This window comes from Cariama cristata, unplaced genomic scaffold, assembly GCF_000690535.1.
Source record: "Cariama cristata isolate BGI_N322 unplaced genomic scaffold, ASM69053v1 scaffold3635, whole genome shotgun sequence".
Taxonomy (NCBI): Eukaryota; Metazoa; Chordata; class Aves; order Cariamiformes; family Cariamidae; genus Cariama; species Cariama cristata.
Genome location: NW_009617942.1, coordinates 25,145 through 52,889, shown reverse-complemented (window position 1 = coordinate 52,889; position 27,745 = coordinate 25,145). Strand labels below are relative to the sequence as shown.

At 43.3% G+C, this 27,745-nt stretch overlaps 1 protein-coding gene across 1 annotated transcript in view; it reads left to right on the top strand.

The window, feature by feature from the left end:
- The window catches only part of LOC104162030 (transmembrane and TPR repeat-containing protein 1-like), a gene marked incomplete at its 3' end in the record, with an annotated part of 71,830 nt that overhangs the window by 29,518 nt on the left and 14,567 nt on the right, over positions 1-27,745 (top strand). Inside the window, exons 5-6 of the mRNA XM_009700664.1 lie at positions 15,152-15,233; positions 16,234-16,337. Coding sequence (XP_009698966.1) covers positions 15,152-15,233; positions 16,234-16,337 — 186 coding nt within the window. The remainder of the gene's footprint in view (positions 1-15,151; positions 15,234-16,233; positions 16,338-27,745) is intronic.

Genomic DNA, 27,745 nt, shown 5'->3' with positions numbered 1-27,745 from the left:
TCCTGCTGTGAAATCAGCAAGAGGCGGCTGTTGACCGAAGAGAAAGTGGGATGGAGTCCATGGAGTTTTGACTTCCTTTTCCGTAACTTGGTGGATGCTGATATTATTTATATCAGATGTGCCCTTGCAGAGTCAGTAAGACAGATCAGTAAGACAGAAGGAGAAATTGAAATAAATGAGGTATCATGTGGCACGTTTGAATTTTAAAGTGAGCTTGTGTGCAATTGGGGGATAGTTGGCTGAGGCAAAGGGTGTGATCTGCTATAATATAGTCCTTATTCTGGAGATGTAACTGGAGAGGCATACACAGTATCCCAGTTACATGTTTGAAATACTTCCACGCACACCCGTGTTTGCGTCAGGTCAAAACCACGCAGTGAGCTGTAAGCCTTGCTCTGTGCCCAGGAGATGGGCGAAGGGCATGGAGAGCTTCCGTGCTGCCAGAGGTGCTGTAACGTGTGCCGGAGGCGGCCGCTGCTGCCAGGCAGCTGAGCAGACAGCGGGAGCAGCTGGGGGCTTGCAGGGTTTCAGCCAGCACCGGAGCTTCCACAACCAGCGTGCGGCCTGTGCCAGCAAGGAGCCAAAGCGGAGTGTGGCCTGCTGACCTTGGAGGAAGGAGGGAACAAGAATGAGCTCCTGTTGACTCCCAGCAGGGTGGAAATGAATGCATTAGATTTGTCCTAATGGAAAGGAAAAAAAAAAAAAGGACATCCTAAAAAGCTTTGCTTAAACCGAACTGTTTATTTCATTAACCCTGACCATCTGCAAAAAAAACCCCAAACCAGAAAACAAAAAGAAAGAAAAAGCTTTTCTCAGTGAACAGTATGTTTTGTTTCTATTTTGGACATTTTCTAAATAAGAAATGTAGAAAAAGAGTTAGATTCAATAACAGTCTCACTTTTCCCATGCGTGGGATAGAAAGGGGAGGCTATTAAGATGCTGCTCCTTATCCCCACCAGTCTAGATTGCTGAAGGCCGGTCAGTGCCACTCCACTTATTTTTTTCTTGTGGAGCTTGCAAAAGTGCAGTCTGGGGCTGGCAAAATTGTTTGCAAATCTGAGTTGAAATAACCAAAAAGTTTTAATGGAAACAAATGCTCCCTTCCTCTCTGAGCATTTTAGAAATGTTACTGTTTCGCTGTGAAACTATCAGTATGACACATAGAATAGCTCAGCCTGTGTAATAAAAAGAAAAAAACCAAATGAAGGAGGTGAAGAATCAGCTCCCATTCCCTTTGGGAAGTGGTATTTCACCCACAGTAAAAGCCGCCTTTTGAGCCACCTGGATTTGCACCTCACCTGAGCCCCTGCCCGCTCTGGTCAGCGGAGCTGGGGGTAAACGCTGTTGCTCTTTGGTCCCTCTCTTAATGTTGCTCATTTGCGTACGATACTGCAGGAGAAGGTCTGCTTCCTTAATCCATATTTACATACAGATGCAATAATCTCTGTTCCACCTCTGTGTTCCTCCTTCCTTACCCTGTCCCCATCTCTATATTAAAAGTTTGAGAATAAATTAAGGACTCATTTCATGTGATACCTATAGGATTCATGGCTGACCTTCAGGAGTTTTCTTTTTTTTCCTCCCTTCAGTATGTTTGTAAGGAAGCCGAATCTTTTAAACCAGCTGGAAGATCCCCGAACTGCTACAGTTCTATAATCATTTCCCTCCCAGCTTATAAAACTGGCTCTCTCCAGTTTACTGCCAGGCTCTTTCATTGCAGATTGAAAAAATAAAGGTCTCTGAGGACCATGTGCTTCTCAACTCTCTGAGAGATCGATTGGATCAATTTGCCTCTGTGTGTTTCTGTGTCTCTGTCCTAGTTCTGGAGACAGCTGCTCTAGCGTGCTGTCAGGTGGCTGTTTGCAAAGCGAGAGACTCCTGGATCTGCTCAGGATCTGCTTGTTTTAAAGCTCATTAGAGGTTAAAAAGAAACAATAAATGAAAAAAGGGAGCAGTAGGTTATTGCTCTGTAATAGGTACCAATGAATTGGGCAGAATTTTTCTTTTTACCTGAGGCAAGCAGTCTACGGGGTAATGCAGCATGTATGGTTTAGACAAGACTTTAAACTCATGCAGATGATTTGTAGTGATTTTTGTAATGTGAATTTTATTAAGTTGCCTGAAGCACTGTATGTTCATCAACACTTTGCCTTGGTTCGCTCTATCCATCTTGTAAAACCTGTTTCCTTCTGGCCCTTGTGAAAAGTGCCCTTTTCTGTCTTCTCCATCATAGACCTGAGTTATCAATTCAAGGAAACTAAACTGAAGCAGACAAAAAAGCTTTGCTCAAGTGAAGTGCACTTGGGTGAGCTTGTGCTCTCTAGAGAAAGCTTTGACAGGCAGCAGCCACGTAGGTAAATTCCACTCCACCATTTCTCTGCTCCTCAGAAAACACTGCAGTAACGCCCTGCCCTGAGCAGGGCAGGTTAGAGACTCATCGCCAAAGAGGAGAAGCTCCAAGCCAGGGCTGGTGTCCGTAGCATAGGTGCCTCCTATGCTAAGTATCGCGGGAAGGGTGCACAATGACCAAATTTAATAGAAACTGCTGCTGGTTTGGAGATTGCTCCGTTCTTACCCATGCGGGATCCACAAGCTAAGTGTGATTGGAAATCTGCTCTCAGTGAAGATGCATGGCTGTACTCTTCCAAAACGCCTGGCCCCTTCCCTCTGTGGGAGCTGGCAGTGCACAGGGCTCGCCGCTTGCTTGGTTGGGCTGCGAGGGCTCACCGGGGCGGTACCCGGTGTCCCCCGACATGGCTTCTGCCTCTGGCTCTTCGCTCTCGGTGAGTCTGACGACCTTTGGTGAGGATGTTGCTCTCTGTATTAGTTTCTGGCGATCAAACCAAGACTGCTGAATCAGTACATTTGTTTGGTGTTATTCTTACTCTCTTATTTTTCTCAGAATAACCTTCTTTCTTCCGGGTCTGAGGGCAAGAGTTTTACATAGTTAATTCAAGAATGTTTTTCTTCCCATCCATTTCACTGCTTAAAAAAACTTAAAAGTAAACCAGGAAGCATAAAAAAGAAAGGCAGTTTTCTGGAATAAGTGAAGCATTACTGTTTCACAAGATTTTTTCCTACTGAGACATATGTTGGAAAAAGATCCTTTTCCCTGTATATAAAAAATACATACACATGTAACCTGAAAGTTTTTACAGTGGCTGACAAACAACAGCCTGTATTGACTCTTCTCATTTTTGAATTACGTTTTAAAAATCTTGCTTTTGTTTTTGCTCCACAGTTCAGGTTTCTGTGATTTGTTTTTGTTTGGCTTGTGGGTATATTGGATGCTTTACTTGTTTAATTGCATTTTAACCACAAGAGTATATGTGATTGGCACTTGGAACAAGTCTTTATTTCTCTGGGAATGTTTGCAGAATAGCAATTCTGATTGCTGCTTTACGGATGTTACATTTAATCAATAACTCAAATATAGAAATAACGGCAGCTCTCTGTCTTCGGTCTTGGTTGGCAATATTACCTACACTGGCTAGTACTTTTTTCTTAATTATTCAACGAGGGGGTATTTATTCTGTTTAATAATAGGATCAAACATATGCATTGCAAATACTAAAGGGGGAAAAGAAAAAGAATCGGTTAGTTTAATGAAAATATCTGTTTCCTGCGAGCAAATCTATGCAAGAGCCTTTAGATGAGTTTTGTTGCAGCATTGCTTGTCCTGAGGCTTCTTTACAAGTGAATTCGGGAGAATCGGTTCTCCTCCTTTAGCTGCAGTGGGACTGCCACCACGCTGTGGAGCAGAGGCTGTGCCGCCGTTCTTCCGTAGTGACTTTTTGGTGGCCTTCGAGGCCGAGGTCCTGTCTGTGTCCATGCACCTGTGCAGCAGTGGTCCTGCAAGAGCCACCACCCTCCCTTAAGAATGAGCAGACGTGTTTGTGGTAGCTCAGATACTGCTTCTCACTGTTCCCATCCTCCATCACCTGTGCCTTCTTGTCTGGACATCTGTATCATTTTTGACCAGATCCCATCACTGTTTGGAGTCCAGACAAGCACAGACCACAGGAGTATTCTCTGAGGGACCTACAACCTTTCCCACGATGTGTGGCCCCTTCTCCTTGGCCTCCAGGGCCTGTGCCCACACCCTCGCACCTTCCTTTTGGCTGGCTTGTGGGACAGTTGTGATGCCGGAGGATGCCCCACATGGTAACCAGAGAGACGTGTTGCACGGTGAGGCTGTGGAGGAAATGAGATGACCTTGTTAAAGTGATCTTGGTTGTGACTTACCAGAACAATCCAGACCACAGCTACGTTGGAAGGTACGTTGGAGGAACAAACTTCACGATGCATTTTCATGGGTTTCCCTCAAGCCAAACAGATGACATACTTTCTAGCGTGGGGTGCCTGGGGAAGAGAGGCTGTCAGTTTTGTGGGAAGGTTTGGTTGTCCTGGCAAATACGCATCTGAGCGTTACTGAGTGTCAGCTCCAGCCCCGTCCTGTAAAAGTTTGATGTGGTCGGGGGGTGCGTTACAGGCTGCTGCAAAATCCCCAAGGCAGAAGCTGCTCGTACTTTTGGCTAAGTGCAATATCCCGTAAGCTTTCCTGTGAGCAACTGTGCAGGATCTTTCATACTTGCCAGGCTTTTAAATATCAGAATTTAAGCCCACTTCTGTGGAGATGGAGACTACAAAATGATGTCGTTTTTCTTGCTACTGCTTATTTTTGGAACTTGCCAATGCAGTTCAAAGCAAATATCTCAGTGACTTAAAGAAGACTGGAATATTTGTGGTCTTACTTTTCTGGCAATAGATGAGACTGAATTGTGGTCAAAATAGGATAAAATGTAATTATTTTTTCTAATTCTGCCAAGTTTCAGAATTATTCTTTTATTGATGTGCTTTTGGCTTTTACCATTTATTATCTGTTTAGATGAGATATAAAGAATAGCTTTGCAGAGGAAATCCATTTAAAGCAAGCCACTAATCTTTACTGGCTATTGCGGATTTTAATTTTAATTTTTCACAGATGAACCCTATCATAACCGAACCATGAGTGCCTGTGATGAAAGAACCATTCCATTTTTAATTTGAAGAATTTAAGGATTTGTGTATAGACGATTGTGTGGAAAAGTGACAGAGATAAAAGTTGTTGGAAGCATACTGTTTGATATTTCATGCCAACAGTAATAGCACAGGCACAATTTACTTACAGGGCTGCTGACAAAAGAAGTCATTTGCTGCCAGTTTTTGAATTGTTTTCTTTCAGATTCTTTCTGTGTTGCAGTATAACTTTGGCATTGAGTTGCATTTGATTGCAAACATCAAAAAGTTTCTCTGAAAGGATACCAGCTCTGAAGAATGTTATTTTGCTTCTTTGCTATATTGCTAACAGACTCATGTCATTCATATTTAAAAAGAACAAGCTATTTTTGAGGATGTTAAAAATAACAGAGAGTTTCCTAACAAGAAAAGAGTGAGGAAGGGTGGTTTTTTTTTTTTACCATTTATTTTGTATTTAGAGATGGCTGTGACATATTTACAGATTGCTTTATTTAATCTGACAGAAGCAAAGGGACATGCCAGATCAAATGTCAGATTAAGAATTTTCTGGAAAGGAAATACCTTCTTCCTGGAGTATTTAGCATTGACATCCAGTAAACTGTTTTTTAAGTAGCTGATGCATGGGTTTCATTTTGAAGGAAAAGTTTGTGGAAAACTGTCCAAGCTTCAGTTTGAGGACAATACAGCTGAATTTAGTGTCTCTGCCAGTGGTGGCTTTTGACAGGCAGTCTGGATCCATACAAGGACCATCTCTTTCGATCGTATGAATTCGGGAAAATTCTCAGTGTACATGAATAGGTTATAACCTCTTTTAATTTAGAGGGCATCTTCAGGAGAATCCACGCAAGCTTTTCAGTCTTCATTAACACCTCTTACAAGCAGACTGTTGCTATTGCAGTAGAGCATCGTATGCTAGCTCTTGCTGTCTCCTTGCTCGCTACCTGCTCCCACGAAGTCTGTGTTAACATCATCCTTTAACCCACCCCAGACCTTAGAGCTTGCTGGCCTAAGGCAGAGGCAGTAGGGAGGAGGAGGAGGGAAGATTATCAAATGCATGAATGTACCCCCCTGAATTTTGCTTATCACTTGTGTTCACTTATTTTCTCATTATCACTTGCTGTTTCTTTGTAGATGTCTGTAAATTAGTTCTTGGACATTAAGGCTGGTGAGCTTCTCACACACACTCTGTTTTACTGTCCTGAAGGTCCCTCTCCCCTATCAGAGTGGTGTGATAACTGCTCCTCTTTCTCTCTTATCTGAAAGTCAAGGATTCAAACTGTGGATGTGTGATTTTCCCCCTCTCCAATTAAGTGAAAAATCTAGGTTTAAATTGAATTTGACAAGTAGTTTAGGATTACAAGTAAATTATGGAAGAATTAGAAAAAAAAAAAGCCAAAACAAATAGGTTTTGCAATAAAGCAATACTCTTCAGGCTACATTTACAGGGGGTTTCAGGCGCTTATTTTCTCCCTGCATTTCTTTGCAAATTGTGCCCATGGTTCTTTCTGAAACCAGACTTTCACTTACCACTTTCACTTGATTTACCAGAAATGCTCACAACTAAAACATTATGTGCCTCTTGAAGCATTGCAAAAAGTTTCTTTTTGGGCTGACCCCAAATGGTGACTTAAAAAATATAATTCAGTTTGGCAAACATACTTAAGGAAAAAACCCAAACAAACAACTGAGCATTTGCCCTGATTGAGAGCAGGTTCAGCTGTAAAAGTTTGCTCTCTTCCCCTCCTTCCTCAAGTCAAACTCTATACCAGTAAGTTATTTAAAGTCCTTAAAGAGTTGTTTCAGGAGCTGGGGTTTGGACCAGCTGACCCTTACCTGCCCCTATGCTTCTCATCAGTGCCTATCACTTTTTTTAGGGCTGATGCACAGAGGAGGTGATGGGTCTTTTCTCTCGGGGTGCTCTTTTCTGTTCCCAGCATATCCTCATGGTTGTGGTAGGGACAAATGCATCCCTCCCTGCCTCGGGGCTGGGTGCTTGGGCTCCTGCCTTCACCAGGCATATTTACCTCTGGACTGTGCTCCTCACCGAGTCCTCGCTGTGTTTTCTGGGGGCTGGTTGCCTGTGTGGTGCCATGGGTTTGTCCATGAGAAGTAGCAGGCTGCCAGAATATGGTGGTTTCTCTTTTGTCCTGTTCTCTTTGGGGCGCCCCCCCCTTCTTTATTTGATCTCTTTTGGCCTTGTATTTGAACCCAGGATGGTTTGCTGTTGCTAGCAGTGGTATGTATTATTTCCTACTTTGAGGTGAGTATCTTTCCTCTCCTTGCAGGGTACAGGAGGCTCACCAGGAGGAGACTGACAGTCTCGCAGACATTGATTTCTGTGCACTTTCTCTGCCATATTTTACTCATAGAATGGCTGTATTCCTCCTCTTCTGTCCTGTTGTAAACTTTTAAATGTCTCAATATTTTTTTTTCCCCAAGTTTGCTTACTGGAGTCCTGGGCAAAGACAGCAGCAAGAAGTTAAAGCCTTAATTCCCTAATTGCACATACATAATTTTAAAGCCACCATGGTTCCTTCTGTAAATTAGCAGACTAGCTGGACCCAATGTGTGTTTACTGACATGAAACACTTACACAGAGCATCAAAGCAATGCAGCAGGCGTCTGCATCTTTTATGACTTGTTTGTAAATTTTTACTACAACACTCGATTCCCAGGGACACCTCAATAATTTCCATTCACAATAACCGAGCTTTGTGCATGAGTGGAGGATAACCTCCTCGCCTCTTCCCATAAAAGCTGGTGAGTAAGCTAGTTTTTTGTGATTAGGGAGTGTGGTTTAGACACCTTGCAGGTGCCCTGCTCCCTGCCTGTGTGCGGTGGATCTGCAAGCAGCCCCTTTACCAAGCCTGGCCCTGCAGAGCGAGTGTGGCCCATGGATGCTGTGCTGTGTTTTGGGGAAGGCTGTATTCGAGAGCTGCCAGCTCTTTACTGTGCGAAGCCACAAAAGCAGCAGTCAGTCTGTATCCACAGCTATCCTCTGTGGTTTTGGGTCCATCTGCTCATGCTCGATTGGTTTGTCAAAAGCACAGCTGCTTTCTTAAGCGGAGCTGCTCTGGGGAAGGCGGGCTCTTTCCTGCCTCTGGTGCCACAGTCCAGCTCCTGAGTGCTCACTGGGGACACAAGTGAATGGAGCTCTGGTGCAGCAGATTTCTTGGATACTGCTGCTGGATCTCTGACAGCAGCAGAGGTCTGAATATCTCCATGTATCTCCATCTTTCTCTTCCTTTCTCTTCTTCCTGGCTCCTTTTTTCCTGTCCCTTTCCTCTTTGTGCCTACCTTCCTGTCTTTCTCCTTTATCTCCTCTCTTCCTTCTAACAGATACTCACACAGCCTCCTCTTCAGACACCAATTTTCATCCCTCTGCAGTTCAAGCAAATGGTCTCCTCCGGGATACAGGCATTGCAGGAGAGAGAGTCTCCTATCTCAATGGCTTTGCAGGAGCAATGCAAGGAGAGTCTGGTGCTGTTCCTGCAGGCTCCTGCTAGATGGTGTTTGGTGGGGCTAGATGCCCTGGGGAATTGATACGCATCTCTAGTGAGTATTGCAAATGGAGATTTTTTTTTTTTTTTTTCCCAATGGCTTGCCACATGCCCAGAAGCAGAGTCAGTTGTCGCTGAAAGCAACAACAGGAGCATCTCTGCAGTCTCTCTACTAAATTTCGAATCCCTGCACCAAAGTATGGAACCACTGAAGTTTTCTCAATAAAGTGGTTGCGCTGTTTTGTTGATACGGGCAAATCTCTCTAACTGCTTTTTCAGGAACTGCCTAACTGTTTTACCTGATACTTTTAACAAAGAAAACAATTTCAGCTTGACACAAGCTCCTGGAAGGGAAAACTTTCAGCCTGAATGAATAAGGCTTGTCAAAAGACCAAGGAGCTGAAAACAGTCGTTTGTAGTTGAATGTGTGGAGCAGCCAAAGCTGCTATGAGTGCTGCTTATAGTGCAGTTATTTGAAATACCTCTATACCAGCCCTTACCTGGCCTAGGACAGGGAATAAGGAGCCTAACGGTTGATTTCAATGCCTCAGGTGTGTGTGATGTAGAGGAAATAAAATGGCTGAAATCAATGGAAGCTTTAAATTGCAGGCATGGTGCTTCAGTTTCCTCTGATCTGGTGGAAGGTGGCCATGCTTTAATGAGTTCTTATTTTTCCTGTTAGCCCTGCTCCACCTTGTCTCCTTGTCTCGTCAGTGGAATGTCTGGTATGAAGGGAAGCCCTTTTTCATCTTCTTGGTCACATCTTTGATTTGTTAAGTGCATTTTGCTACTTTCCTTTTTTCTCTTTCTATTCCTGATCCCTTACTGTGCCTCTCTCCCCTCCTTTCCCTATTCCTCCCAGTTTTCTTCCTCTACTTTCATCCTACACAGAATGAGGTATGTATTGCCTAAAAGAATAAGGAAAAGCCATGAGTGGGATCGCCTTCTCTGCTGTATATACCAATGCAGTTACACCCTGCTCTGCATTCCCCAAAAATCCAATAAACAGCAAGAACTCCAAATGTGGTCACAACTGAAAATGTACACAATGAATATGTGATGTTATCAGTGCAAATGAGTTAAAACAGTTGTGACTTTCATAAAATCTCTCTGTGGCCCCCTAAAGAGTCTGTAAAACTGCTTCTGTTTGTGTGTGTTTATGCATCTGGGTCTGCGTGGGTAGCAGTGGCTGAGGTTTAAGGCTCTCCAGGGAGACAAGAAGCAAGGATGCCACACATATGCTGCGGGGAATGTCAAGACTACTCATAAAGAAGGAAGCAGGAGGGCTTTTCTTTTTTCTTCCTTGCAAAACCTGTAGCTACGACTGGTATTTATTTCCCTGCATTGACAGGTACTTTAAGCAAGTTAAAAATCCAGATGTGTCTGGAATATATTGGGGTTTATTTTGTTCAATTTTTTTACTCCATGATGGATTTTCATTACTGTTTTCTCCCTGGGATACCACATACACTTGCCCTTCGATGGTTGTCCTCAAGGAGGAATATAGGCTGAGCTAGGTTGAAAGGATACTTCTCCAATATATGATGTAGCTGGCTGGACAGATTATAAGGAAGTCATCTTTAAGTAGAAAAGGTAAGGTGGTGGTCTCTATAGACAAAATATGGCTCCTGTAAAACTTGCACATTCTCAGCAGGGGAGTCTGTCACACTGGTTTGGAATTAGGTGTGCATCTATCAATGACCTAAAGCTTTGACATTCACTTAAAATAGCCCCTTCTAAGTCTTGATTAGAGGTGTCTTACTGTTATCAATAATTAAGAATAAGTTAACAGCCTTGCTGTTTTACTCATCCCTCTAATGTCTTCCTTTAGTATTAGGCTTTTGAAAGTGCTAGTTCAAACCTCTGGCAATTGCTGGGAGTTGGATCTGTTTCCTGAGAATAATATAAATGGGAGCAATGATGTTCTCACAGTGGAGGGACCTGGCCAAAACAAACTCTTGAAATGCCAAAGCTTGTTCTCTTGCATCCTTATCTTGGTCTTTTAGATGTCCCCGATGGGGAGCATCCATCATACGTCTTAATTGTTTGTTTGCTTCCCTTGAGAAAGCCTTCAAAGAGAACATAAGAGTGAGTTCACGTTTTATACCAAAGCTGAGTCAGCTGCAGTGTGGGATACATGTGTTGTTGATACAAGTCTGCGAGAGCTCACACAGCCATGGCAATGAATGGCAGCTGAGGAGCTGCCCCACTCCTTTCTGTAAACTCTAGATGCCTCCGATGGTACAAGCAAATTAAAAAAGCTGCCTGCTTCTTAGAGAGGTTTGTTTTGATTAACACAGAGTCCATCTGGTACCAGCAAAGTTTACGTTCATGTAAACTGCACGGTATTGAGTTTTACTAGGCCACCTACCCTGCTGTCTTCAATTATCAAACCTCCGAGTGCCCTGATGATGTAATTTGATTTCAGGATGAGCCGTGCTTTTCAGGAAGCTGGAGCTGCCAAATATCTGTCTTGGCCTCTGCTCGAACTGTGCGAGAAAAGTCCCTGCATTATTAAGCATTTCTTGGATTTATTGTTTGTTGTGATTCTGGTTGCTTCAGGGAGTATTCCTGAAAGGCTTTTAAAATATAGCAAGTGGGCAATTACATGCTGATTTGCTTTGTGGGAAAGCTGGCACGAAGCAGGAGTGGAACCTCTGCCCAAATGGGCTCTTTTCACACTCGTTTAACAAACCTGGTGATCTGGATTTCCTCCTCTAATTTTATAATTTCATTATGAAAATCTGGGAGGCCCACACCTTGAAATGTTCGCCTGCTCTGGAGGTAGCATTTTGCTGCGCAAAGCTACCATTGATACAGTTTTCCTACCTAAGTCCCACGTCTTCTCTCATGTCGGAATGAATGTGTGTGTGTGTTTTGGCACGGGGAGCCACATTATGCTGGTTGGGGTGGAGCAGGTGAAAGGGAGCGGTTCCCACGAACAGTGGGATGTTTGGCAGCCTGACGTAGTTGGCCAATGCATGGAAATCTGACCTGTAAATGACTTTACACAAGGCAGCTATTTAAAATGGGTGTAAAAGAGTTAAACTGTTGTAATAGTAATTTCTTTGATTGTCCTAGCTAAAGACAAAATAAAGAGCTTTGGCTGGTCTTAAGGTTGTCTGAACAAAGTTCAATGTAACTTTAGATGTGTTTGCAAGCTGCAATTTTACATGTAAAATGCTACTGCATTTTACATGCTGTGTGTCACTGACATTTAGCAAACATCCTCATCCAGGTCCCGTTTGCAGTTTATTTGATTTTAATACATAAACTGTGTATTGTTCTTCGCCTGCAGCAGACATGAGATGTTTTACTAGTTGCCTTCCTTGCAACAAGTAGTAGCCTCAGTAAGATACTCTGGAAAACTACATGTTTCTTGTAAAGCTTTGATGCATTGAGCATAACCCATACGTTTGTGCTGCTCCCGCAGGTTGATCTGATGGGCAGACAGCTGGATCACCAAGAAATGAACCATGTTCTCTTTCATGGTTTCCAGATAGACTTCAGGGTAGCAGCTTTCTCAAAATGGAAAAGCTTTGCTTCTTAATTAAACTATTGTGGAAAAAAACATCATTTCTTAACTGAAGCTGCAAAGTAGCAAAAGTGTTTGAAGGAAGAATCAGAAAGCTCAGGGCTCTCTGAACTCTCTTGCTTCACCCATTCCCAGTTACCCTTACTTTCATTCTGGTTCCTTCTTGCTTGCTGCCCATCTCCTCTCTAGCACAGAGTGGTGATTTGCAGTTGGTGTCAATGCAGGGGTTTCTTTTTTTCCTGGAGATGTTACTGCTCCGCAACATAAACTGTGAGGGGCCTGTCAGGATTTTCTGAAATGGTTTCAAAAGGCCTGCTTTGCAGTGGTCAGAGCTACCCTGCAATTCGGTGGAGCACCTCAAATTACCTTTCACTTGCAGATAAACTCATGCCTCGAAACGGTTTGGTAGCATGCATGGTGTTACGCTTGCTACAAGGAAGGTGCGAGATGTGGGCAGCATTTTAGTGACTCATAGGCAGACAAAGAGAGTCAAAATCAAGATGTTTAAAGAGTAAGCATTCCTGGAGTGTACTGCCAAGGATGAAGGAGCAACTACTGCCTTCCATTTACTTTCATTTTCTGGCTTTAATTTTCTCCTCAGGCCAGGCTTAAGAGGGAACAGAGAGATGGTAATAATGAGAGTTCCTCTATGCTGCATGGTGGTCTCCAGACCTAGATCAGTGTTTACAAGGCCTGGAAGCACAGATGCGCTTTCCTGAGCCTCAGCAGCCTAAAATGAAGTTTACCCTTCTTGCTGAAGGGCTGCCTTCACAATCAGTGTGTTGTCCCTAGCAGTTGTTCCAGCTGGAACATCTTCAATGCAAACTTGGTCTGTTAAAAGCCAGATCCTCGCCGAGCATGGCAAAGCAGCGGGGTTTGCATGTCCCCACCTCCCACAGGTGCTGCCCTCCGAGCTTGTAGCTTGCCTGACCACGGGTGGCTGTTCTGGAGGGTGGCAAACACGAGTTTTAGGTCACTGGTGTGGGATGATGCAGTTTCTCGGGGATGAAGATGGCAGACTTCTTGACACCGATAAAACTGTTCCTCTGTCTCCAGTTGAAGTCTTGGAGAAAAAGCTGAACTGTTCTGGCTGATCTTTTCCCAAGAATAATTTCACCTAAAGCAAATATTTGTAATGGAAAATTTCTGCACAGTGTTACACTTAGTTAAAACTACAAACGAGTGAAAAGAGGTTCTTGAAAAGAGTCAGGCAGCATGATTAATAGAGGGCTCTCCTCCCTCCACCCATAAAAATATAAACAAAATGCAACCCAACACTTCTGTTCCTGCTGCAAATCACGAGGGGGTTGAGTTTCATAAAAGGTTCCAGTAGGGAACAAAAGACTGGGGTTTGATCCAAACGCTATTAAAGTCGCCAAAAGTCTTTCCTTTTGGCTCTGGTGGGCTTTGGAGAAGGGCCATGATGAACACTTGAAGGCCAACCTGACCTTTCATGGAGAGAGAAAGCTGAAGCCTTGGTTTCATCTCACTTGTACTTGCTGGAGCCTGATTAAAATCAGTGGGAGCTCAAAAAACTTTGCACTTTGTGGAGTTCAGCCCTTGAAGGCTAGTCTGACATTTAAGTTAGATTCGTTGCTTAAATGTCAACATTTGTAAATAAGTAGACACCAAAGACTGGAAGTCATCTGGCTTGCTTTACAGTGTATGGTTTGGTTCCTAAGTTTTAGGCATGACACTTTGGGAAAGTTGTCTGAAGAATGGTTATTTTGTAGAGAGCACCCAGAAGTACTTCTTGTTAAATTCCACTTCTATTTCTTGCAGGCTTTGCCCCTGGTGCTTTTGTCTGCAGTGTAATCTTTCTTCCATCTTGCTGTAGTGACCAGGCTTGCAAACTTCCTAGTATAGTTGAACAAAAAGCCTGATATTAAAGACTCTTGGCAGCATTAGGAAGTGCTGCAATCTTGTTTTTTCAAAGACTTGCAGGGTGGAAGCAATCAGGTGATAGACTGTCTTGAGGAATTTGGAGAGAAAATATGATGCGTTTTATATGCTAGATGTTCATGGGAGAAACGTATGATGCTTTCATGGTTGGAAAGGTAACTTGCATGCAGGTGTTGTGATTCATGCTGCAGTTTTTGTAAATCATTTAAATAGAGTATCCTGATACTAATTGTATGTTACACAGAGAAACCTGCAAATGTTTTCCTTCTGAATTTATTTTGTTTACTTGATATTTATAACTTCTTAAAATTATTTGTCATTTTTTCAATAGTTTTCTGCCTCCTATATGCTTAAAATATTCCTGTTGTTGCTTCTGTATTTCTTTTTGTTTCTCATCACTTTATTACAATGATGAAGCCTCTGTAAGGTTCAATAGAAATGGAACTATCATTGAATTAATGCCATAGGTATGGCATTGTTTGTAATATTAAGAAAGCTCCTTAGAATTTGGCAAGTGCTTGTACTCTATATTAAAATAAATGTGTAGTTTTGGCTCCAGATACAGTTTAATTTTACTCATTGAGAAACAGGAAGGTTCTTAAGAATGCTCCTACAATGATAAGCCACCTGTGTGTTTGTCTCTGTGCAGTTAATTATCATAACAACTTGCCAGCAGACTTGTAGTGAAACTTAAGCATGCAGAATACACTTAAAAAAATGCTTAAAATAAGTTCAGTTCTGCTAGACAGTTATTCCCATCTCTAGTGACTGAGCAGAGAGCTGGCAACAAGGAGTTTTTGCATTTTAATCATGGCCTAAAATTGAATTGCTCTGTTTGGGTGACCTTTTAAAATTTTATCTCGGTGTAGTCTTCTGGGAGTCTGAAGCAAGCAGCCTTAGTGAGACACATGTGAGGGTTTTCTGAGGATTAAGGAGTTAATTGAAAAAAACCCCAAACCAAACCCAGATTTTGATGGGGAAACTGAAATGTATTATAGCATGTATTATTTGAAGTGGTCTCGGTATTTTACTTATGTCATCACGTGGACAGAGCTTTGAAGAGCAAGAGTGATGTGATTACTACTGCACGTTACTTTAGGGTGATTAAAACAATTTCCAGCTATTTTTTTCCAGTTTGAAAAATGAGTTATTGCTTCAAAATATTTCAACAAATATTTGCTTCCTTGTATTTCAGCTACCTGACTGCAAATAACAACCAGAATTTCTTGTATACTGCAAGGCCTTTTTTGAAGAGGGCTGCTTTAGTGATAAGCTACGTAAGTACGAATGGACTTGACTATGTATTTGTGTGTATGTGATGAGAATGAATGTTGCATGGTGGTATCCCAAAAGACTCTGAAAGCTTAGATGGTAGATCTTAATATAAAGTTAGTCTTGGAAAATAGTCTAGAAACCTTCAGCTGGGCAGAGACAAGAATATTGCTGTGTTTTCAGTTCAAATTTTCTTTTCATTTATAGTGGTTGCCCTTACAACCATGTAATCATCTGCAAGTATTTCCTGCCCTAAATACAGGGGGACTGTCCGGCGCTGCGCTGACTTTTCAGTGCCCTGCTGTTAGTTTCAGTGCAGGGCTCGGTAAGAGTCACAAGAAAAGCTCTGCCTGCAAATACCTGCTGCTTGGCGTGCTCCAAGCAGGACTTGACATGTTGCAGGGGAGAAAACAAGCACCTCCATGAGGGTGTGCTGGGTGTGCAACTGCCCGTGCTGCTCTAGGAGCTGGATCGCCGTGCTTGTCCTTTGACAAGTGGTTCCCAGAAAGGTGGAGGAGTGCCAGCCCGCAGAAGTCCTTCCAGGGGTTAGGATTACACACCATGAGAAACACCGATGGAGCTTGTCTTTACACCTATGCCAGCATGAGTGAACGATAATAGCATTTAAGACATCATCAGCCATGTTTTTCCCCTCTGTATTTAGTTAGAGATCAATAGCAAAACTGCAGTCTGAGCTGCAGCAGGGAGACGGATTTGTCCTTCAAAATGCTGCTTTTGTCATGGGTAGCCGAGATATGCCAGTTGCTGTCAGTAATGCACGCATGAAAGGCAGGGGGACACAACAACATAGTGTGCTGTCTATGCTGAGGGTTGACATGTTTGTCACCCTGCATAGGGTGGCAAAATCGAATTTTGCCTAAACCGCTGAGCTGACTCACTTCTAGGCACACAGCAGAGCACGGAGAGCTATCACAACACGGTATTTGCTGGAGGCTTTAGTTGTTCTTAGTAGCCCATTGCTGACCAAGATGTTCTTCTTTGAAGGTGATTCTCGTGTTGTATTTCCGCCTCTGGATAATGGGAGGATCCATGCCGATGTTTTCGGAGCAGGACAATCCAGCTTCATTCTCGCCGTATTTACTGACGAGGTACAATGCCACTAATCAAACAAAAGTTTTCTAAAGTGTATTCTTGACATTATTTTTTCCCTGCACTAAAATGTTTTACAGATGGCAAATGAGAAGACTTGTTTTGTTGTCTTAACTTAATTACATCTTATTGCTCTGTCTAGAATAGAAAGCAACCAGTGTTATTTGAACTCCGAAGCACACTCTGGGTCCTGTAGAGTTATATTACAGATGTTTTCATGCTGAAAAATGTACGCTTATTTTTATGCAAAGCCCAAAGAATATAGTTTAATTGCCTGAGCACAGGACCGGAAAGCCCAGTGACTGAAGCCTAATCCTAAACCTTAAAACTGCCTGCTCCTGAGATGTGGGATGCAAGCATTCAGAGTTTTGGCTTCAGCTGAAGTTTGTATAAAAAAGGGATGACCATGGCTGTTGGTGGAATATCGGTGGCTAATCAGTGAAGGTAGAAGGCAGGACCCTGGTGGCACAGAGTACTGCACAACTCTGGCTAAGCATATGATGGGCTGCCATGAATTAATTAAAAGCAACAAACCTGAAATTTGTGTTAACAGATTTTTTTTTCGTTATTTTATCACTATTTTTTTTCAAAAATATACATAAATGCTTAAATTTGGTAAATTTTAAATGTTTTTTTTCCTTGTCTGGGACTTGGTGTGTGGTTAGGTGGGCTGATACCATATCCCTCTGGCTCTGCTGGGCCAGACCAGCAAGGCAGCGGCAGCTGCGACTTAGCTCTTCCCTCCAGACCTAACCAGACCAGTGCTCCGAGAAGGTGTTAGGAATTTGATTTCCTCCTAAGACAGGGCCATGTGCATAACTGCTCTGGGTAGCTGCTGAACTGGGGAAAGACACTTTGGAGGCTTCTGGAGGAATTTCCTGATGTCTCAAAGGAAAATAGGAACAGTCCTCCTCTGTGTCACTTTCCACCCTTGCTGGCTTCTCATTCCAACAGTAGAATTGCAGCAGAGACACAGGTTAAGATCAAGCATTCCGTATTCAACATCTGCTGTAGAATCGGACTGGATCTCCTTTGGGAGACCTTTATGACAAGATGACAACAGCTCCTATTACCGTCAAGGCTAAAAGTGCTTCCAGGAGGCACGTTGTCTGATTTGGAAAGCTGTGATCTGTTTGCAGTATTTCTGGCAAAGTCATTAATACCGGACTCTGTGTGGCACAGCGTGAAGGATTTGCTGCTATCTCTTTTTGATATGTTTATGGTGAGATGGGGGCCATCAAGTCATAAATGATCCCGGCCTAATTCCAGTTACATATTCTGTGCTGCAAATGTCGTTCATGTGTTTGACTCTTTACATCTTGTAATGACAGGGGAAGTTTTTTTAAAACTAAAAGCTAAGTCATTCTTAGGGTATGAAACAGTGACTATTTTTACCACTGGCACTGTTGATTTTATTAACAGCCTTATGAAAGACAAGTGAGAGAGCTGCTCGCTGAGGTCCTTCCTGGCTTCACCTGCAGTCCAGCAACACCTACCTGCTCCAAACCTAATTAAAGAAACCCTTGCCAGTAGAAAACAGTGGTGTTGTTCTGGAGGGATTCTAAAACCCTGTTGTTATCCCAGCCCTTCCACTTCTGCTGAGCTTGATCTTAATCCTCATTTTAGCCAATATACGCAGAAGCCTGTATCTTTCATCCAGAAAACCCATTCTTTTGGCAAGCCTGGATGCCAGCTGTTATGTGGCTTTCTAATATGCAGAGTTAAATTCTGGTCAGTAATTTCTCTGCTGATCTAGCATCAACTTCCCATGGCTGATGCTCAGGCATGGGTCCTGACAACAGAACCTGAAAAGTAGATTTCTTGCTGAATCCTGGTCAGGGTCCAGTCAGGAGACAGGACTGGAGGCAAGGCTGCAACATTGGTCCAAAGTCTATCTAGGAGAAAGGGTGAGCAGCAGGAGTAAGGACAAGTGAGAACATGTGTCTGTGGGGATGTCCATCCAGGAGAGAAGGAGAGAAAATATCTACAGTACAGGTCTAAGGTTCATCCAGGAGATGGGGCTGAGTGGAAACAGGCTTGTAGAGCAATGGACATCAGGTGTGGGGCCAGGTGAGGCTCATCAGGGCCCTGACAGCCTGTTGCCACAGTCAGTACCTGCCACAGTATCTGCCAGTTTCCCTGCCGTGGATCTTGTTGCTAACCTTCTGTGATAGTCCCTCTCCTCAGTCTCTGGGCACTGTATGATCTAGAAAGAAGCTGGGTCCTGAGCTTGCTTCTGTTGACCTTAACCCTTGTCTTCTGGCTTGAGCCTTCATCTTAGATGTGAGGTACCTGCAGAATATTTCTGTAAATTCTTTTCTGCAATTCTTGTTTCTCTGAACTCAAACCTTAAGCTAACTACTACCTTGAACTTGCAAGAAAACCACCTGAAAGAGACCAAAACCTGGCTGTCCTGATCCCATGCACCACCCTAAGCCTGCAGGATTCACCTGCTGGCATGTTAGGCTTGCTCAGCAACACCTTCTTTCCTGAACCTGGACCCTAACCCTTCACTTCAAAATAGTCAGTGACCTGCTGACTGCCTCAGTGCTAGCTGTAGGTCTAGCTTTACTGCTGGCAGTAGTCTTCATGTTAGACCTGTGGGGTCTACCTACAACAAAAAATTGGAGATGAGAGCTGTTTTTTTATTGCTGTATCTTTCCAGTCTTGTGGACCTATGGGAAGACTAATTACTCAATGCATATGATACCTTAGGGTAAGTTTCTGGACAGCTGGGATGGCAAATTTTTGTCGAATGGGTGAGTGGTCAATCCTGCAAGGTAGACAGAGAGCTGGTGACTGTTTCTGAACTGACAGCCCATGATGCACCCGCTGACCACAGCCCTTATCTTGGCAACAAACCTTTTCCTTCCTCACCTCCTCTTTCAGACTCAAACTATAACTCTCACCTGAGACTTTATCTTGCCATGGTCAGTGCTGAAGCTATTGCTGCAAAACTGACATTGTGCCACTCATCATGAGTGCAGGACTAGGATCTCGGATGAAACCAGCAAGGTTGAGTGGCGTTGGCCTGGTTTCTGGGAAGATCTGTGTCCCTGGCCAGCAGGAAGGCTAGGCTGAGGTGCAGGGCTGGCATTTAGCTTAGGTGCAAGGAAGAGGGAGGCTGAAGAGATAAGATTGTTTTTTAAAGCCTGCTATTTCCACAGAGTGGAAATAAGAAGTGGTGTTAGCTGAGTAAATTGCTTGAGGGTAGATTTGGAGGTGATGCAGCTTGCTGGCCCTGGTAGGTTAGGGTCTAGGACATCAAGGTTTGAGGATATTCAACATCCAAGTAGGTGCTGGTGTGTGTGGTTGCTTGCCCAACTGGTGGATGTCCAGTCGCATGGGAGAGTTTGTGGTTATGGTCTAGCCTTAGAGAAGCTGCTAAGCAACGCGTGTTCCTCAGCTGTGGACTCCTACAGCAGCACCATATGAAGAGTTGGTGTGAGAAGCTTTTAACGAGGTTTTGAAGGCAGTAATTAGGTCACAGGACTGAATTTAAAGCCAGGATGTTGTTTGCAATTTGGGTTGAGTTGGGAGGAAGGGAGTGGAAGAACTAAGTTTGGTATCAAGGCCAGAAGGGAGAAGCCCCATGAAACTAAAAGAAACGCCAGTGTTGGGTGGTGATCTTGAGGTGGTTACTAACACCTTAACTATGGCTGAAGCAAAGGTTAGTGCTCAGGCAATGGGTGAGTTGGTTTGTAACTCTCTGAAGATCATGCAGGGCACAAATGGCCGTTTCTGTTTGCAAACAGTCGTCTTTATTTGCACTGAGCTGGAAACATGGTTATTAGGTATGTCTTGCCAGGGTAAATGTTACGGTTTTCAACAGAGTTGAAAGTTATTGTAAGACATGGCCAACTCTGCAGGGCTAGGAGGAAGGCTGATGACAACAAATGGAATAAAAGAGAAAACAGGAGTTTGGAAATGTATGGCAGTCTTTGAAATGCATAAAATTAGGTCTGGAGTTGGAGTCTTGGCTGACACAGGATGAACCCAAAGGAGTATTGGTAACTCTCACAAGGTTTCTGTGTCAGCTGGTGAGCTGTACAGGTGCGTTTTGTCCCGAGGCTGGCAAGGGTTATTGGAGTGTGACTAAGATTAGGGGTAGGTGTAAGTTATGGGTTTGAAAAAGAGTACTGAGGTCAGATTTTGTCAGCCTTTATGATGCTTGTAGTGTAAATTAGATGACTGATGGTGTGAGAGAGGTCTATGCATCCTTGATTGTGTGGATGAGGGGAGCATATAGAAATTAAGGTGTATGAAATGAATCCAAGAGGAGACAGGTTCAAAGCAAGCCAAGGAGGTGGCTTGTAACAGGTAGTTGAGCTGGGGCGTTCTTTCCTGCAGGATACTGTGTGTGTGCTAAAAGCTCATGCAGGCTCAAAGGGAGATTTGCCAAGTTAAAAAGAAAAATCCAGGCTACTAAATATGCAGAAACCACATCCAACTTGGGGACATCATGCTAGCTAGAAACTGGAAAAGACTATGTTCTTATATGCTTTGCATGGCACAAATTTTTGGTCACTGCTGGAGAAACCATCCTTGTCTTGACAGACCTTTGGTGTGGCCCAGTTTGACCTTAGAACATGACTGTATGTTGTGTAACCTGTCTCTAATCTTGGACAATACAAACATATATTGAAGTAGGCAGATAATGATTTATTTAACCATTGGAAGATGGAATATGCTGAAATAGTGACATTTTTTCAGTCTTAAAAAAACATCTCTTCAGTATGTTCACTAAATTATGGTCCTTAAAATTACAAGTGAATGGGGATGCAAATGAATGCTTTGGAAGTCAGAATATGAATGCTTCAGTCCCTGCAAGGTACTGTATTTTTCTAATATTCCCAAATACCTTAAAACTTACAGTGACATAAATGAAAGCCACATTTCCACATCCTTCAGTGTGTTGCTTGGCAAGGGTGATCAGAGAAGCTGAAATCTGTCCATCATTCCCTTTCTCGGTGGAGGCAGAAAGGAATGTGTTGGGACTCCTGCTATTCTGAAGCCCTGCCATTAGGGCCTGTCCATACAGGCCGTTGTGGGCTGCAGAAAGGACGTACCTTCTCCAGTGTCCTACCTTAAAGAACAAGGAGTTCTAGTCATTGTGACTTGCCATCCCAAAATCTGTTATGGGTAAGTTTTTGCAAGAGGAAAACCAATCCCAAACCTCTGTTAAAACATTCTTGCTTGTATTAGATGAAAGTTGAGGAAGAATGCAATTAGAAAGGTTTGGAGAGCTACTCGGCTTTAGGTAAACAGCGTACTGAAGTGCAGGTCGAGTGTGAGCAGGGTGTTAGGGTGGGCTGTCATGCTTCAGACGTTTTGCACAATGTTTCTTTCTTCTGCCATTCTTGAGGGGAAAGAAGGAGGAGGCCTCTGGGTAAACAGATTGTATTACTAATGCCATGGTAAGACAAGGTAAAAGTCCATTGTACAGCATGTCTGTAGGTGTGTGAAACAGATTAAATCCTACCAGTAATTCAAAATAAGAAAGTATTTTTTTTTAAATTATATCTTTGAGGGTCAAGTTGTATTAATTACTGCTGGCATTTACCTTCTGACCTCTCTTGACTGATCTCTCTGGGCATGAAGCAGGCTTATTTGTGGTGCTGCATTAAATAGTTAATGCATTTCTACTAAAACTGCCTTGAGATAACATTGTCCTATGGTTGAACTGCTCTCTCTGTAATCTGGCATTCTGTAATTCTTTGCTGTTTCAATCAGGTAAATGAGAATTCAGTGCTGCAGAAAGCTGAAGAAATGCCTACACATAAAAATTAGCACATACTCCTTTTCATAGAGATTTGTGACTATTTTTTGAGCAATGAATTTACTCATCCCAGTTCTAACTTCAAAGGGAATGAACTACCGAGAGGCACACACCAGACCTGTGCTGGAGAAGTGGGTCCCTGTGCCAGCCAGTTCTGCCAAGGCAATGGAAGTCAAGTGCAGCAGCTACTCTGGTATGGGATTTTCACCGACCTTAGGCTAAGAACTGGCATTAAAATATGTGTCACACCCCTGTGACATATCAGTTCTTAATTAAGCAGGCTTGCACATGCTTCCTGAGTGGAAAAGTTGTGCCTGTTTTGTGAGTGCTTTCTATTGTGTGCCCAAAGGTGCTTAACTTCAGCCCTACATGTAATCTCTGCAGGCACCCAGCGTTCAGGGCTCACTTCTAAACAGAAGGGAGAACAACAGTGTTGGTAAAAATTGCTGTTATGCCCAGCCGGGGGACAGGCAGTCCATACATTAAGTGTAAAATGTATTCTTTATTCCAAGGGGGCTGGGGATCAGGGGGAAACCTATCTGGAAAATGGTGCTACAAAGCAAAGGCCATCTTACAGTAGAAGGTTCCCAGAGCCACGTGAAAGATTTCAGCCTCTCTCTCAGTTAGGTTTTCTTGGTTTAATGAGCAAGCCCAGGTGGGTAGTGCTGCTCTGGAAATCAGCTTAATAGGCATTTTTAATGGGTCATGGCACTTGCTGAAAGCTCTGGTTACACAAGAGGCCTTCCCTGCCAACGGCCTGCTTATGGAATGGAGGGGATGCAGCCAAAGCAGAGGCCATTGATGCCTATGCACATAGCGTTTTGCTTTTCAAAATACTTCTGCGCAGGAGGGCTAGACCATGGCCAACCTCTGAGGCAGAGCAGTGTGCCCAGGACATCCGTTTGGCTCCTGCTGTCGTGGGGTAGGTAACACTCTGGGATACAATGGACTGTTTCCAGAAATGTCACAAGGGGTTTATGAGGTCTGGTTTTTAATTTCCTGAGGATCAGCCACCAGTATCTCCGCAGCTGTCCAGAGGACCCTCCATCCCCTGCTGCCTCAGTGAGCCTCTTCTGAAGTAGTTGCCCACCGGTGGCTGGGGGGTTTCGCCTGCACGACTTCTGGAGCATGATGCTGTCGGTGGCGAGCTGAGGATCTCATTTGATCACAAGGCACGCTCTCACCCACAGCACGCGGGGGTTTGCGGAGGGAAAACAGTACGAAATCAATCCCAGGTTTTCCAGCATCGAGGCTCTGATAGCAGGCTTGGGTTGCACTGGAAATTCACAGGCTCTTTGGAAGTCTTTACTCTTCTAGAATTTGATATTTTTCAGATTCTTAGCCACAGAGTTGAAACAACTGAGGGAGCCGTTCACCAGATCAAAGCTCTTCTGGCTGTGAAGCTATAGAGGACAACGTAGTCTGCCTTTCCCCCTGTGCCCCTGGTGCACACAAACCCACCTTCCAGAGGACTTACCTTGCTATTCATTGAGCTGCAGCTGTCTCTTTATCTTTGTCTTTTCTTTTCTACTTTGTCTTTTCTACTCCTGTCCTCTACTGACTGGCAGCTCTTTTCCCCTAGATGCAAAAGTTTTGATGAAAGGGCATATACAGGCACTTTTTCCAGTTACAAGTATTTTCTGTCTAGCTGATACTTGCATTCGGATGTTAAATTGGAATTAGTCTGTCTGTTGCTTGTACTCCACCATCACCAAATGTTGCGGGATAGTGTAATTTCTCTTCTAAGGCTATGAAAAGATAATGTTTGGGCTGACAGTATACAGAGCAGGAAAATAAACTCATGTGGGAAGGTATGACTGGACTAGCAGTTCCCCAGGGGAAGTGCAAATATATACAATTTTAAGACAATATCCTTAAAATACCACCACCTGGTTATAATTGCAGCCACGTGTGTCCTAGGAGGACATTATTGTGAAGCAGCTTATCAAACACACTTGGGTTTAGGGCTTTGTAGAGGGTGAAGAGAGCCTTGAGCTGAAATTGGTTCAGCTGTTAATGCAAGTGAGAAGCCCTTTTCCCTAATAAAGGATCTCTTCTTACCCTTATGGTGGACCGAAACCTGCCTGAGTTCTTGCAGTGTGAAGGTTGTCTTCTCAGAAGACCATTAACAAGGTTTGTGACTTCTGAAACTGCAATGACTATCTTCCTTCTTCTGTTTCAGATGCCCCCCCTTCATACACCCCCTTTTCCCAAGTACCAGTTAAGTGCACTGTTATCACTTGTCTTCTAGATAGGTCCATTTTTTCCCAAGCCAGAAGATTTTGCCTTTGCCTTGCTAAAATCCCCAGTGTGGGAAAATCTTCCTCTTACAGATGGGTACCCTGCTGAGCCTTTGGGGGTAAGGTTGGTTGTCAGGAGTGGGAGGGGTTGTCCCAGAACTGGGTGGGTGGTAGGTTGCACCACTGTATGCACCTAGAAAGAATAAGGTCACTGGCCCCCACTTTTCTATGCAGCTTTGGTGGGGCACGGTCTGAGTTTTGTGATCACTCATGTGGCACAGTGTTAGAAAGAGATCTGTAATCTCAGTCCCTGGGAGCTTAAAATGCTCCAAAATCAGAAAGCAAATAAAACTCCTCATAAATTTCTGTAAATCTTGTATTTTTTTAGCTGGTCTCACAATCCTCATGTGCTTTGATTGCCTGGGTTTGACAGAGCTGAAACTAGGGCTTTTCCAAGCTCGTTAGTCTCTATTACAGCAAAGGGTAACAGACAATCCCTCAAGTATTTTTCTGTTGTATTGTTTATGGCTTTAAGTAGTAACCTTAACTTTCATTTTTGCAGCAGAAGCAATCAGTTCAGATAGTTGTTTTCTGCAACAATTTCTAGATATGAGTCATCCTGTATTTATCTTAAACAGACCATGCAACAGTATACTTAAACTAAAAAATCTAAAACTAAACAAACTGGATTGCCATGACAACACCTGCTACCTACAGGAGGAGCTGTGTTTTTCTGAACATGCCAGAGATGCTGAGAAGTGAAAAGAAACGCTTGATACCTGCAGAAACTTGGATTTCCATGTTCAATTTGCAACTAAAAAAAAATGGCTCTTCTGTAATGGAAATGTTGTTACCCAGCTGGGGGGAAAACTGATTGCCAATTAAGAGGCAGAGTCTTCCAGTCACCTCACCAGTAATACTCTCTCTTGCCTGGGATTACTGATAGAGCGGGAGACGTTACAGGCAGGGATTTTTCTCTCTTGGAATTCCAGCAGACATGAACAGCAATATAGAGAAGATCATTAATTTAAAATGTAATTTACTTAGTCAACTAATTAAAAGAAAATACTTTTGTTGCCATTTGCAGGTAGGCTGCTGAAATGTAATTAGCTCCAGGAATGATTCCATGAATCTTTGAGTCTTTTCAAAATTTGCAAATTATTTCCTTGAGATGTCAGCTTTGGTGAGAGGGTTCTTCCAAAGTGTCTCCTGCGTTTAGCTTTCTCCCTAGATAGTCTTGTGATACGAGAGCCACATGGATGTAAAGGAGTATCATGTGCTTTCAAGAGCCATAAGCAAAAAGCAGCACTGAATTGTCAGTAACTATTATTAGCAAGCTGTTATTTTTCTGTTCCTAGTACCTAAAATAGCAATTGTTTGTAGTGCTTTATTTCATACAGCCATCCATCGCATTCAAGGACAGGTTACCACTGCTGAAAGCGTATCCAAACTTTTGCTTGGATCAGAGCTCGCTAAATGCTTTCTTGCAGCTTACAAACCCCTCCTAAAATCAGGCAGTGCCCTCCTGGATCTTGCTTCTGTGCCTGCTGATGACACACGCATGTTCAGTGAGGGTGTTCCGGCTTGACAATGAGAGACATGGCCAAGGGTTCTCCAGTAGGATGTACGGAGAGGCAAACCAGTTGACCACACATAGGTGTTAACGACTGTCACAGGCTTTAAAATATTTCCACGCTATGAACTGTTATATGCTATGGAAGAGCATGTTTAAGATACTAATTATTGCCATAATGGAACAGAATGATTGTCCATCTCCCTGGGACCTGCCTCTGGCAGCTATTTGTGGACATGGCTCCCAAGGAAAATGGAAACCTCACAAGTGCATGGAAAGAGAGACTTTTTTACAAACGTCTCCTGATCAGTGTGTCCTGGAGCATGTCTTCTAATCTGGCAACCCAGAATTCCTCTTAAAATTTGTTAAACTGACTCAATTTGTTATGGCAGCAAACTGTGTTTATTTATTCTGTGCTGTGTAACAGTTTATCAGCTCCTGCCTTATCAGTGAAGATGCAGAAAAGCAACTAGTCCACCTTTAACTGCAATGCTGCAGCTTGCAAAGATCCCAAATGTCGTCTCGCTCCTTCCCACCCAGCAGCACAGTCTAAGTAGAGGAGGGGTTTCTGGCGTGCATTGTGGTTTGCGTGCAAACTTCCATGAATATTGTGATGCTTATTGAAGGTGTTAATATGCCAGAGCGTGAAAGGACACTCCCTCCAAAAACTGGGCTCTCCTAAGGCATCAAGCGCAAAACTTACTCAACGCTTCTGAAAATCCTGTCTAATATACACACTTGTGGCAATATCATATGCCATGACATTATGCGCATTGACTTAAATGGACATGCTTTCTCTTTTAAAAGTAAAGCGAGAAATGGATCTCAGTTTGGCTTTTACCTAAGCAGCTGTGAATAAATGCTGCCAGCCTTTTCTGAGCTCTGCCATTGAGGCTGATACAGAAGTCTGGTTTGTATTGCAGCCAAGCAGAGGTGGGGCCAGGCCACACGTAACATTAAGAGTGAGCGCCTTGGCGTGGTTAAGCTCCGCCAGATTTTGCGTTACTGTGTTTCTCTGTAATGCGGGCCAGAAGAGATTGGCTTGGTGACTAAAAAAGACATATTTGTTTATTTAGAAATAGTGAACAATCGAAAATGTAAGAAGAGTTTGAGTAAAATTAGATTATGTTTTTGGGGGATGCTTTCTTAAATAGAAACTGGCTTTTTAATCGCTGCTGCTGTTAAGAGAGAAGATGGATTTTCTCTTACTTTTCCCCTTGTTTACTACCTCGGGGTGGGGAAGGGGAGGAAAATGGGGAGATGGAAGAGAAATGTACCAAATGGCTGAAAGCCTTAAAAATGTGGGAATATTCCATTTTCCATCAGAATTGGGAGCTTAGAAAGATTTGTGGGGAAATGAGAATGTGCCTTTTCCACTGTTTACAGTGAAACATTATTCCAGCTCTGTAAGCCTCCCCGCTTTTGGGTTGCTCTGCTGCTGGAGATGTTTGTTTTTCGGATGAGAAACTGATATCCTAACTGTGGTTATTTAAAAATGTTTTCACAAAAATTTAGGCCTGTTATATCCCTGTGTGTTGGCCCGACACCCATCTGGGAACTTCCATCCTGCCTGCCTGTAGTCACATTTAGCTTCAGTGTCTTACCCCTTCTGCCACAAATAAAATATAATGTTGTAAGTGCTGTTGTAAGGGACTGCATTTTGACCCTAAAGAGACATGTTTGTAAGTGGTGAGTGAAACAATCTTCTGTCTACATGGCTTGACATCTCTTGGGCATCCTTTGTTATCATTTTAATAAACCTGCTAAGGTACCATGGCAACTGGGTGTGATAACAACAGCCAAAGCAGGCTCAGA